Genomic DNA, 13,838 nt, shown 5'->3' with positions numbered 1-13,838 from the left:
ATACTATGAAGAAACGTACAGCAAAAACTTGGACAACCTAGATGGAATGGGGGAATTCCTAGAAACACAAAATGTACCGAGAATCAATCATGAGGAAACAAATTCCAAATAGAAATCTAATGAAATTGAATCAGTAGTCAAAATTCTCCCAAAGAAAAGTCCTGAACCTGAAGGCTTCACTGGTGTATTGTACCGTGAAGAATACTAATCCTTATCAAAATTTTCCAAAAAATTGAAGAGGAGAGAAGGAACACTTAGTCGGTTCCTTCTGTGAGACCAGCATCACCCCCCAGGAAACAAAACTACAAACGAATATCCTTTATGAATTTGTATGCAAAACTCCCCAACAAAATGCTAGCAGATAGAATTCAGCAGCATACTGAAAGGATTGTACACTGTGATGAAGTGAGACTTATCACTGGAATGTAAGAATGGTTGGGTGTACAAAAATTGATCCATGCAATATGTCACATTAATGAGAAAAATGAATGAAAAAAAATCCAAAGGATTATCTTAAACTGATGCAGAAACAGCACGCAACAAAATTCAACACCCTTTTATGTTAACATTCCATCGACTAGGAGTAGAAAGGTACCACCTCCATTTAATAAAATCCGCATGAGAAAAACCCCCAGAGAACATCACACTCAGTGGTGAGAGACTGAAAACTTGTGCCCTCAGATCAGGAATAAGAATGAATTTCACCACTCCTGTTTAATGGAGTACTGGAAGTTATACCCAGAGCAATTAGGCAAGGAAAAGAAATAAGCATCCAACTTGGAAAGGAATAAAAATGATCTCTGTACAGCTTAGGTGTAAAATACTCTAAAAATCACACACATACACACACACACACACACACACACACACACACACACACACACACAAAACCATTAGAAATAATAAATGAACTTAGAAAAATATCAGGATAAAAACACAAAAGTTTCTTTTCTAAATCAAATAAAATATCTGAAAAGGAAATTATAAAAACAATTCCATTTAAAACATCATCAAAAAGTATTAAGTGTTTAGGAATTAACCAACGAGGCAAAAGACTCATATAAGATAAAACTACAAATCATTGCTGAAAGAAATTAAAGATATGAATAACGGAAACATCATATATTCATGATTCAAAGACAATTTTTTAAGTATTTTTGTATTTTTAAACTTGTTTTTTTTTATTTTTTTAAATTTACATCCAAATTAGTTAGCATATAGTGCAACAATGATTTCAGGGGTAGATTCCTTAATGCCCCTTACCCATTTAGCCCATGCTCTCTCCCACAACCCCTCCAGTAACCCTCTGTTTGTTCTCCATATTTAAGAGTCTCTTCTGTTTTGTCCCCCTCCCTGTTTTTATATTATTTGTTTCCCTTCCCTTATGTTCATCTGTTTTGTCTCTTAAAGTCCTCATATATGTGAAGTCATGTGATTTTTGTCTTTCTCTGACTAATTTCACTTAGCATAATACCCTCCAGTTCCATTCACATAGTTGCAAATGGCAAGATTTCGTTCTTTTGATTGCCGAGTAATACTCCATTGTATATATATATACCACATCTTCTTTATCCATTCAACCATCAATGGACATTTGGGCTCTTTCCATACTTTGGCTATTGATAGTGCTGCTATAAACATGGGGGGGGGGGTGCATGTATCCCTTCAAAACAGCACACCTGTATCCCTTAGATAAATGCCTAGTAGTACAATTGCTGGGTCATAGGGTAGTTCTATTTTTAGTTTTTTGAGGAACCTCCATACTGTTTTCCAGAGTGGCTGCAACAGGTTGCATTCCCAGAAAGACAATATTTTTTAAGGCACCTAGATGGCTCAATTGGCTAAGCATCCCACTCTTGATTTCGGCTCAGGTCGTGATCTCATGGTTTGTGAGATGGAGTCCTGTGTCAGGCTCTGTGCTTGGAATTTCTCTCTCCCTCTCTCTCTCTCTGTCCCTCCCTATTCACACATCTGTGTGATCTCTCAGAATTAAACTTAAAAAAAAAAAGACAGGTTTTTGTTTTTTTTTAAGTTTATATATTTTGAGAGAGACAGAGATAGCATGACTTGGAGGGGCAGAGAGAGGGAGACAGAATCCCAAGCAGGCTCCATGCCACCAGCACAGAGCCCAACATGGGACTCAAACTCACAAAACTGAGATCATGACCTGAGCCAAAACCGAGTCAGATGCTGAATTAATTGAGCCATCCAGGCACCCCCCCCCCAAAAAAAAAGAGACAGTATTTTTAAAATGTCAGTACTACTCAATGCAATCTACAGATTCAATGCAATTCCTATCAAAATCCCAATGGCTTTTTCTTTGGAGAAATAGAAACACCCATGCTAATATTCATAAAGAATCTCCAGCAACCTCAAATAGTCAAAACAGTCTTCAAAAGGTGTGGGGAATAAGCTTAGGAATCCCCTGGGTTTACACCAGTGGGTTAACAAGGCATAAAGAAATACAAAGCCATAGGATACTCACAACCTGGGTTTGGGTAAACAAGAGTAGGGAGGTGCAAAGGCACCTCAGAATAAAGAGGGGGTGCAAAGGCACCTAGAGACGGGGTGCAGATCCCCCCACTCAGAATAGAGAGGGGTGCAAAGACCCCCAATACAAAGGTATATGAGGTAAGCAAGATTAGGTATTCAGGGCAAAAGTGCCCCCCAATTTAGTAGTATAGCAGAAAGCTGCTTTCATAGGAAGGAAGGACCAAATTAGGTAAGCAGGTAAATTGGGCTATAGACCTGCACTTCAGGTGAAGAAGCCCAGAGCAGAGATGATTAACAAAAGAAAGGTGCCTTGTTAACCCTGAGGTTATTTGTCCTACCTGTCTCATCCCCTAGGCTAGCTAAGATAAACAGGTGGTGCCTCAGGTCCACTGTAAACAACCTCCTGCCCACCTGCCCAGCACCAATATTTTGTTTTGTATTAACCCAAACCCCTAACCCCAAATATGCTCAAGACCCCCTTTCCCTCATGTCCACAAGTTAATGTTCACAGATTCATTGTCTCTTTGTGCATATCCATAGCCATGTTTGTAAGTCTTCTGATCCTAATAAAAACTGGGCAAGGACCCTTATTCTGAGCTCTTGTCTTTTCCTGGATATTAGCCATCTCTCGCTTTTCATCCTGCATCCCACTCTTTTGCTGGCCAAAAGAGAACTTTAGACTTAGAGTCTATGACAAAAAGGAACAAAGTTTGTAAGTCTCCCTCTTCCTGGCTTACGAGTTAACTACAAAGCTACTATAATCAAAACATTGTGGGAAGGGCATAAAGATAGACATATAGACCAAGCAGATAGAATAGAAAACCCAGAAGTAAATCCTTGCATACATGGTCAACTGATTTTGACAAGTGTGCTAAGACCATTCAATGAGGAAAGGACAGTGATTTCAATAAATGGTGCCAAGGAACTGGACATCTACATGCAAAAATACAAAGTGGAACCTTTACCTAACACCATACCCAAACATTAACTCAAGATGGATCAAGAACCTACATGTAAGCCCTAAAACAACAAAACTCTTAGAAGGAAATATAGGAAAAAACCTTCATGACATTGGATGTGGCAGTGACTTCCTAGCTGTAACATCGAAATCACAAGTAACAAAAGAAAAAATAGGCAAATTTGCTTCCATCACCCTCTTCCTCTCTTCCCGCTGAAAGTCCCTGTTCCTCTGAGTCTTGCCCCAATCCTTCCTCTCCTGCACCTGTTAAAACCTGCCCCTTTAAAACTAAATCTGATGATCCAAACAAACCCGTTTCTTCCCTGGATGAAAGCTGAACTGTGAGCCAGAGTGAATGAGTTTCCCAAAGTGACTGAAGACCCCCGTAGATTTGATGACGAATTTAACATACTTACTCAAACTTCCCAAACTGATTTCTCAGATTGATACCAACAAGTCCCTATACGTGTTGGTGAGGGTCAGGCCACACACAGGATGAACCAGTCTGCCAGGAAATCCTTGAAAGGTATTTAGAGAAACAGACCTCTCACTTCTGGCAAGATGCTAGAACATACAATGAAAGTCTCCACCGGGCAAATGTGGTAGCTTTTCCTAAGCCTGCTGACGGGAACAGGGTTTAGGATTGCAAACAGCACCTGATGAATGAACCTGTTGATGACAATTACACTCAACTCCAAGTTGTCCTCAAAGAAAATGCTGCTCTTCCTTTAAGACGGGGAATCCGCCCAAGTAGCCTTTAACTAACTCCATGTTTGCTAATCGTCTGAACCAGGAACATACTCTTCTGGTTAACAGGACCAGGATGGAAAGGGAAGACCTATCCACTCCAGACTGAGTTAATTTGGCAATGCTGACAGATCACCTTTTGACTCCCCGTTGCAGTGTATGGGAAACTAACTAAGGCATAGTTTTGATGGTTTACTGCAGGTTTTACCTAAAGGATGATAATGTTGAATGGGTTGAGTGTGCTATTGCAACTTATTTTTGAAATCACTGAGGGAGCACCCTTACTTGTGGCTACTTCAGCCTAACAGGTGAGTTATATTCCCTTATTTGAGCTTGCACTTTAACTAAGGGTAAAACCACAGACTATACCAATCGTCAGTATGCCTTTGGGGTTGTTCATACTTTTGGAATATTGTACAAATTGTGTGGCTTCCTTACCTCCAACGGGGATAAAATTAAAATGACTCCTATGTCCAAAATGTATTAGATGCTATACTTTTGCTAGCTGCTTGGGCCCTATTAAGGTTCCCGGGCACTCCAGGCTAAACCCCATGGTGGCCCAAAGGAAATCACCTCACTGATATTTCCATGAAAAGCACTACTCTCCAGGAAACCAAAAGCCAAATATCTATCTTGGTCCAAAGGGATGTTCTCCCAAATGATAATTTGGAAAAATTAACAAAGGATACCCAATAATTGGCCTCAGAGAGGGAAAAACAATACTGAAAATCTAATAATTATTGATTCAGTAAAAAGAGAGAACATTGATTTGGACCAAATAACACTCTGGCCCTACTGGAGATTCAACAATTCCCACTACTCAGAACTGTATATGCATTAAACCCTGGCCTAATGACACAGTGGTAATGTTCATGAACTAATATTGGCAAGGAAACATTAATAAAACCACAGAAAGTGCCTACCTCCCTGGTCCCACCTGTCCAAGTACAACCCAGGGAAACACGTTTGCATAAATGGATTTCACACAGCTCCGTCTCTCCTGGACATGAATACAGTTTAGTCATGGTTTACATGTTTTCTCACTGGACTGAAACTTCCGCTTGCAGACAAGCCAGTGCTTGTCCTGTGGCTGCAGTGCTGTGAGAAAACATTATCCTTACCTGGGGAACACCTCTCAAACTTCATAGTGATTGGTGAACCCATTTTGCCAGTCAGGTGCTTCCGTGAACCAGTCTGTTAAGCTGGTTTTACAAAACATTCCCTGCACATACCATCCACAATCCTCAGGCTTAGTTGAACACACTAATGGCACTATTGATTCTCAATTGACAAACTGGAGAGACATCCCCCCACCCCCTACACCATGTCCGAAAGCACTGTGGTTAGTCCTTCTAAATCTCATATCCACCCTCCAGAACTCCTAGACTCCCACCCTGAGATATCGCAGCACGTCCATTGCACTGGTCCCTGTTGACTTTGACCCTCAATGAGAAAGGGAGGTATGCTTCAGTATTGGAAAAGATTGGTCGCTTCTATTTGAAATAACCATGCTTTGGAAGAGCAGTCTTCATGGTACCCTTCTGGAGAGAGAGGAAGACCTGGATCCTCCCACCTTGCAACCTCAAGATTTCGTCTACTGACAAGACACCTCCTGGTTCTCTCCAGTCTCCCTGGAAAGGCCCCTCTCAGCATCTGCCCGCCAGCCCCTGTGTCACCACACTCCAGGGCACAGACTCTTGGATGGACGTGACATGTCTAGACACACAGCAAACCCTGACTGCCTTGCACACCACGTGGTGATGTGACAGTAAAGGTTTCCCGGAACAGCAGCAGACCACATCTGTGCCACAGCCTTCCTGTGATGTTTGGCCCTGGTCTGGGGTCCTTTAGCTCACTGTTGTTTTCTTCTCTCTTCACCGAGAGATGCCCTGCCCTTGTCTGCATTTATTTTTTTTTTTTATTTTTTTTTTATTTTTTATTTTTTAATTTTTTTTTCAACGTTTATTTATTTTTGGGACAGAGAGAGACAGAGCATGAACAGGCGAGGGGCAGAGAGAGAGGGAGACACAGAATCGGAAACAGGCTCCAGGCTCTGAGCCATCAGCCCAGAGCCCGACGCGGGGCTCGAACTCACGGACCGTGAGATCGTGACCTGGTTGAAGTCGGACGCTTAACCGACTGCGCCACCCAGGCGCCCCTGTCTGCATTTATAAAACACTTGAGGGAGGGGGAACCCTTTTCTTGGTCTTCTGGCCTTTCAGAAACAGGCTCATGAGCATCCCATGAGTTTTCGGAAGGGATAGAAAGTTCAGAAAATCAAGTCTTTCCTTCACTTGACCTATTAACTGACTTAGGATTCGTACCCAAGTTCATGGTCTCTTCATTTGCAACCTCACAGGCTGTATTATTGAGAACACATTTGGTTCCAAGTAGTTTGAGATAAAGATACTATTTCAAAATACCTTTCAAGTTTTGCTATTTTTTTTCCAAAAACTTCACCACTAAGCTTTGTGTTCTCCCCCGCACTGTCTCCTCCCACATGCCCTGGGTTCGTTCTCGCCCTGTGCTTCTGCAGGGCCCACTATCTGCCCTCACGGTCTCCCAGGTGGGAACTTCCAGGAGGCATACAGGACTCTGGGTCTGCCTCCACAGGGAGAACTTTCCCCCTGAGGTTGGAAGAAGTGCCAATAAACATTTCAGTGAGCTGCCTTCAGACTCGGGGTCCCGGATTAGATTCATCTTACAATTTGGATTTGTCATGTTACTTCTTTACTGTATAATATTTTAATTTTGTTTATTTATTTATTGCCTCTCAAAACATTTTAAGAAAATGATATACCTGAGGGCACCTGGGTGATTCAGTTGGTTAAGTGTCCAACTTCAGCTCAGGTCATGATCTCATGGTTCACGAGTTCGAGACCCACAGTGGGCTCTGTGCTGACAGCTCAGAGTCTGGAGCCTGCTTCATATTCTGTGTCTCCCTCTCCCTCTGCCCCTCCCCTCATCATGCACTCTCACTCTCTCTCTCAAAAATAAACATTAAAAAAATAAAAAAATAAATGATATACCCAATAATGTGATGTTGGCTCAATGCTTTGCGATAATCTCCAAAGCTTATCACCTCCAGAAGATAGAATATTTAATTGGCAAGCGCCTGAGAGTTTCTCCCTCCCAACCTTCCTTGTGTCTCAAATGTGGCCTTAACTGGTTCCCACTGCTCTGTACGTTCCCCCAAACATAAGACACAAGTAGGAAAGGTTCTTCTTGGCAAAAGACAAAAACACTAAATACGGAAAAACCGACTCTTGATGAGCAATGCTTTTGAGGAAGGAGCTTGATTGAAAGGGGCAAGTGTGAAAATTAATAAATGGAAATGTGCTTTAGAATGGACTCAGGAGAAAAGCAAGGCAGCCCTTGTCCACTACCACTCGTGCTTAATTGCAGATCCCACAGAAAGAGAAAAGCCTTGCAAGTCAGTAGGACCTTAGCTAATACTTTACTCCCCCAGGAGCAGGAAGAAAGGCTTTCACCCTCTGCCAGCCCAGCCAGTGAGCAGCCACAACGCGTCCAACTGCTAGTTTCCTACAATGCACCCTTGGTTCACAGCAACCCTCCCAACCTTCACATTCCACTAGAAAACTGTTTGTCTCCTTTGTTCTCTGGACTTGTGTGGTTCTGCCATCACTTGTTCCAGACTGTAATTATCTACTGTCTGTAAATAAACCAATTTATCAAATTTATTTACTTATTTATTTGCTGGTAAAATAACTAAGAGTTTCATTTTGAAGGTGAACAAGGTTGACACTGATTTCTCACTTGAACTAATGGCAGCACAAATACAGTGCAGTGGCATATTTAAAATGTTAAGAGCAGGTGCACCTGGGTGGCTCAGTTGGTTGAGCCACCAACTTCGGCTCAGGTCATGATCTCACCATCCGTGGGTTGGAGCCCCATGTCTGGCTCTGTGCTGCCAGCTCAGAGCCTGGAGCTGTTGCAAATTCTGTGTCTCGCTCTCTCTGACCCCACCCCACCCTCACTCTCACTCTGTCTCTGTCTCTCAAAAATAAACAAAAAAATAATAATTTTAAAGGCTAAAGGCAAAATTATCTGTCAAACTAAATGTCTATACTCAGCGAAAACATCCCTTAAAATGAAGAGGAAGCTAGAGACTGGGTCAGACAGATGAAAGCAGAAGGAATCCGTCCAGGTAGACAGGCTCTACAGGCCTGTCTTTCAGGCACAAGAGACCTGATTCCAGCTCAAGTTGAGGTCTCTACAAGATGTCTTTCTTGCCATTTAAACCTAAGAAACGTTCAATTATTTCAACGTCATGCTGACCCAACATATTATAGGGCAAATATATGCCTAAAGTGTGGACAACCAGGTGCAGCCTCATGGCTTCCACTCTGCGGTCACGACTATGGTGGGAGAGGCAGCTCTAGGGCACCTGGGTGGTTTTATGGAAGCGGAAACTGTTCACACCTTCACAAAGCAGTTAACCTTTAACTGTATCCTCATGCTAGCAAGTCTTAAATTAATGAGAATTGACCACATCTTCCTTCACTGAATTTTCAGAGTCCTAAGGATTTTATGATTTTTTAATCACTCCCGCACCCACTTCCCCTTAGAGTGCGGAACTGTGTGTGTCGGCTCTTCCAGGACCTTCCTGAGACCCTGCTCTGGTGGCACTCCCACAATGAGCCCCAGAACAACATGGGACAGGACTTGGAGGTACTTCCTCAAGGACAGAAACTTACTCTTCGCCAGAGAACAGCAGACAAGGCCGTTTACCCAAACCTCAGGCCTGTGTGAAGGCAGTACTATCAGCCCGTGCAGGACACAACTGTCGTTACAAGACAGATCCGTGGGGGGTCGTCCCAGACCCGAACCCCAAAGCAGCGGTGGGCCCCTCCGCCCTCTGCCCCCCTACATTGCCAACAACTGGGGTTGGGGGTCCTGGGACCACCACCTCTGCACCCCACCACGCGGACAAGGACGGAGAGTCAGGTGAGGACCGATGGTGACCCCAAAACCAGTATGGGACACCGGAACCCCACTCGGGAAGACGACTATAACTCGGGGCCACACCCCTGGGATCTGGGAGACCTGGGCCCATGACTCAGCCTTTCTCAGTCCCACCCCAGGCTCTCAGAGCATCTTCCTGGTGGTTCTGGGACTGTGGCAGGTAAGAATGTGGACACTACACCTAGAGCAGAGGGATGCATGTGGTTATGACCCAGCTGCACTGGAAGAGCCACCTTGGAAAGCACAGGATCCCGCCTGCCCCCGAGCCTGATTGGATGGTTTCTGAGCACAATGATATAATTGCACCGGGTTATGCACCCCTGTGACCTGATTGGGCATTGCTTCAGGTCCTGACACCTGATTGGACACTGCTCTGAGAAACCCGCTCCCACCCCGTGATAGGACGGCCTGCAGCCCCTTCACGTTCCGATTGGAAGGTGATCCTGGCACCACCCCTGTGTCCCAGAATTGGGCAGATCTGCTAGGTCCCACCTCCTGCTCCTTGATAGGCTGGCGGTACACACGTGTTTGACCTGTCTACCCAGAGGTCAGCTCCCAGCAGGATGGCTCCTGGCCAGGGGATGCACCGGCATCCTCCTTCCTTCAGGTAACTAAGTTTCTCCAGGAACCTCCCTTCTCCAGGAAACCTGCCCAAGTGAGATAGAGCAGGGCTGTGAAACCGCACGCTCCCGTGACATCAAAGACTATTCTAGGATTACTCCCTTATTGCAAGTTCAACAGGGGCAAAATCCAGCCGTGCACTGCTTGGTGAGGAGAACAGAGGTAGAGCCGCAAAGAAAGGAAAACCAAGAGTAGTCCCCAGGGACAGCACACTCACACACTACAAGAGAAAAATCATACACCTGCAAATACGGCCCAAAGGTCTTGAGTGCTTGTGAACACCGGAGTCACCACAGCAGCATGAAGGCGTGGAGCCCCCAACCCTCACGGAGAAGGACAGTTCTGTCCTGAGACACTTTTCCCCAGGGGACGCTCTCTGGATAAAGCCCCCGGTAACCCGGGTCAGCAGGGACAGGAGCGACCTGACACACTGACCACCCTCTGCCCTGAAGGGGAAGAAAAGAGGCAGAAAGAACTCGGGCATTTTACACCTGCTCAACGCGAGGCCGGCGGAGGACAGAGCCATCCGTGCTGGGCTGGACAGGGTGACAGGTCCTGCTCACAGGTGACAGGTGACCTGGAGACGCCTACCTGAGCCCTGTGCTCCTGGGTGGTTCAGTTGGTTAAGTGTTAAATCAAGTGAGTCTTGATTTTGGTTACGGTGGTGACGTCATGGTTCGTGGGTTCGAGCCCCACATGGGGCTCGAAGCTGAAGGTTCAGAGCCTGCTTGGGATTCTCTGTCCCTGTCTCTCTGCCCCTCCCCCTGCTCACACCCTCTGCCTCAAAATAAAGAAAATAAATAAAATAAATATAAAAAGAGAGAGAGAGAGAGAAGACTGACAGGAAGTCCCCCTGTTCACCCATGACAGGGCCACACGCAGACCCCCCCACACCCACACTTTGTGCCTCATCCACGATCAGCTCAGCGGCTTGTCCCCGTGACCAAGGGGCACAAAATGCTGGCTGGTCCCAGCAAAGTGCTGGGAAGCAAAGTGCTTTGGCTTTTCTCCTTCCTCCAGACCCCTGAACGTGGGCTTGCTCTCAGCCTGAGCCACACACAGCCCCTCCTGGGGACAGGGGGACAGGCTGGCCTCAGGGAACCTCCACGTCAGCACCACACCTGCTCATGCCTGGTTTCTTTCCTCCTCTCCTTTTACACGACTCTTGAGACACTCGCAGGTCTTATACTCAGTGTCCTCCCTGTCGACGTAGCCCCTGCCCCAAATGCAACTGCCCCCCGATCCCCTGCAGGCCCCTGCCCCCCTGCACAGCCATTGTCCCCAATGCAAAAGCCACCCCCCCTCCTCGTCCCCCTGCAAGGCCCCTGCCTCTAGTGCAACAGTCCCCTCCCCGCACTTTGCAATCATTCTCCTCAATGCAGGGCTATCCGTACTCAATTGGGAATCTTCATTTGACACTGGTTTAGCCAACTGTCCACCACCGCCCGTTTCCTACCCAAACTTTACCCAGGCCACTGTCCTCCCCACAGGCCCCTGAACTGCGGGTGGCCCACACTCTGAGCATCCACTCAGCTGAGGAACAAGGCCCTGGGGACATGAGCCAACGAGGCCTTCCTCCACCGCAGTGGCCGGATCCTGACACTGGGCTCTCCTGCCCATCCCCCTCTTAAAGAACAGCCACGCCCCGGTTCTGTTTCACTGGAGACCCTGGAGGATCTCTGAGACTGGACATTGTCCCTGTTGGAGTTTTTTGTAATTAAAGTGTCCTCAGACAAGCTGGGATTTGAATTTCTCTCTTAGGTCCATCATGAGTTCCCAGGATTTACCGCCCCACGGGTGGTGGTCCCGGCCTTCTTCCACCAGCCAGGGACTCAGCTGGTAACACGGAAACCAGCACGTGAGAAGGGGACAGGACGCAGGGACTCCACCTCGCGGCCCGCCGCAGAAAATCGGGAGGGGACCCCAGAACCAACCCGCGGGGAGGGGACAGGACGCCAGAACCCCACTCCGCGGACGAGGGCTGAATCTCGCGTCCGGTCACCGCGGTCCGGGAGACGTGGGCCCGCGGCCACTTCCAGACAGTTCCGGCCAGTTGGAACGAGCGCCCCCCACCCCGTCTCAATCCCGCCGGACTCACCCTCTGGCGGCTCCGCTCCGGGCTCTCCACGCGTCCTCCACTCGGCACTGCGGCCCCAGGCGGGTGCCAGCCCCGCGCAGAGGAGCCCGAGCCCGCGGGGAACGCGGATTCACGTCCACGAGGTGGGATCGCGCCCGCCCCCGGGCCTGATTGGACGGTTCCCGGGATATAATTGCGGCCCCCGCGCCGTGATAGGACGGCTTGCGGCCCTTCACGGTCTGATTGGAGGGTAATCCTGACGCGGCCCCTGTGGCCTCAGATTGGACAGCTCCCCCAGGCCCCGCCTCCTGCCCCCTGAGGCTCCCGCTCGCGATACACCTGTGCGGGATCTGTGAGCCCCCAGGTGGGCTCCCAGCAGAATACACTCTTGGCCCGTTGACCCGTCTGCACCCTCCTTCTGTCCGGAGAATCTGACTCACTTTCTCCGGGGAGCCTCCCTTGTCCGGCGCCAGATCAGGAAGAGACAGAACAGAAGGGCCCGGTGACCCTTGAGTCCGCGGTGGACACGGGGTGGCGGTGCACGGATCCCCTGTATTTAAGAACAGCTCAATGACCGGTGACGTCACTAAACAGAAGAGAAGGTCTTCCTGGGTTTTGACCTGACCCTTAGACACCGCGAGGCCCCACTCTCCATCCCCGCCCCACTTCTCTGGCCTCAGGTCACCCAAACATGCCCTGTGTCCTCAGCCCCCACGAGACGTGGGATCCCGCGATCCCAGCAGGACACAGTCACAGGTGTGCATGGCTAGGGGAATGTAAAGTAGGGCACCTGATGTGGATAAAATCTTGATTGTTTCTCAAGAAGTTAACCACGGAATTATAATGTGACCCATGTATTGAGTCCTACCCAAACCAAAACAGATTCTCGGATGTGTGCACACGAATGCCAGGTGCCAAACCATTCAGGACCCACAAGAGGGAAACGTCCTGAGTGTCCCCCAGTGCGTGGATGGATGAACAGGGTGCAGCATATACACAGGACGGACGGTGACTCAGCCCCAGAAAGGAATGAGGCACGGACACATCATGCACGTGAACCAATCGTGAAAATGTTATATAGCACGTGGAAGACACCAGCCACACCAGGCCACATGGTGTGAGTCTGCTTACATTAAATAGGCAGAGTGGGCAAATCCATTGCGACATTATTTCAACAGTGCCCAGGAAGCATGATTTCCTGGCTATTGTGGCCTTTAAATTTGTTTTGAAAATGGAGATATAAGTCACATACCGTAGTGCTCACACTTTTAAGAGTAAAAATTCAGGTGTTGTTTTATTTGATGTGTTCTCAGTGCACCATCTGAAGAAAGAAATGGAGCCTTTTACATTCCACATTCACAGGGACTGATTACAAACAGGATCTGCTGTGACTTTCCTTGCAGAACACAATGCACACCTGAGTATTGCAACACATCACACCTGTGGCTGTGCCCAGCTGGGGGTCCTGATAACACACATCCCTAGACATTGTTTAACGCGATAGGCCATGAAGGAGTTTCCGGTTTAAGTGATGATCTTTGATTCTCATGCAAATATACATCTGTACATCCATACCTTCATCATGATGCTTCCAACATACAAGTTCTTGATGACTGCTCAATTTGGGGTAAGTCCCTGTACCTCATTTTATAAAAATTCATGTCTCTGAACAATTGTTCCTATGTATAAAATTTTGAAGTGGGATTTGTGAAGTTCCAAGAAAAACTTGGTATAATGCTGATGGAATTCTATTAAAATGATTCAACTGTTTGTTAAGTATTGACACGTGGGAAGATTTCCTTGAACCTCTTTCTCAGCCCACCTACAAGCCAGGAAATTCTGATGGCTCTAACTTCAAATACTTTCTGGGCTTCAACCTCCACATCATAGCCATTCTACCAACCCAGTGTGATCCACCACCTTGGCTGAAATCACCATCCTACTGTCTGTTGTCAT

At 47.1% G+C, this 13,838-nt stretch overlaps 1 protein-coding gene across 1 annotated transcript in view; it reads right to left on the bottom strand.

The window, feature by feature from the left end:
* Positions 1 to 13,838, bottom strand: part of LOC121021393 (uncharacterized) — a 35,694-nt gene extending 21,856 nt beyond the window's left edge. Inside the window, exons 1-2 of the mRNA XM_040461712.1 lie at positions 13,786 to 13,838; positions 11,904 to 12,578 (exon numbers count right to left, since the gene is read on the bottom strand). Of these exons, the coding sequence (XP_040317646.1) occupies positions 11,904 to 12,578; positions 13,786 to 13,838 (728 nt within the window). The remainder of the gene's footprint in view (positions 1 to 11,903; positions 12,579 to 13,785) is intronic.

This window comes from Herpailurus yagouaroundi, unplaced genomic scaffold, assembly GCF_014898765.1.
Source record: "Herpailurus yagouaroundi ecotype Mexico unplaced genomic scaffold, PumYag 295, whole genome shotgun sequence".
Classification (NCBI taxonomy): Eukaryota; Metazoa; Chordata; class Mammalia; order Carnivora; family Felidae; genus Herpailurus; species Herpailurus yagouaroundi.
This window is presented reverse-complemented; position numbering and strand designations above follow the sequence as displayed.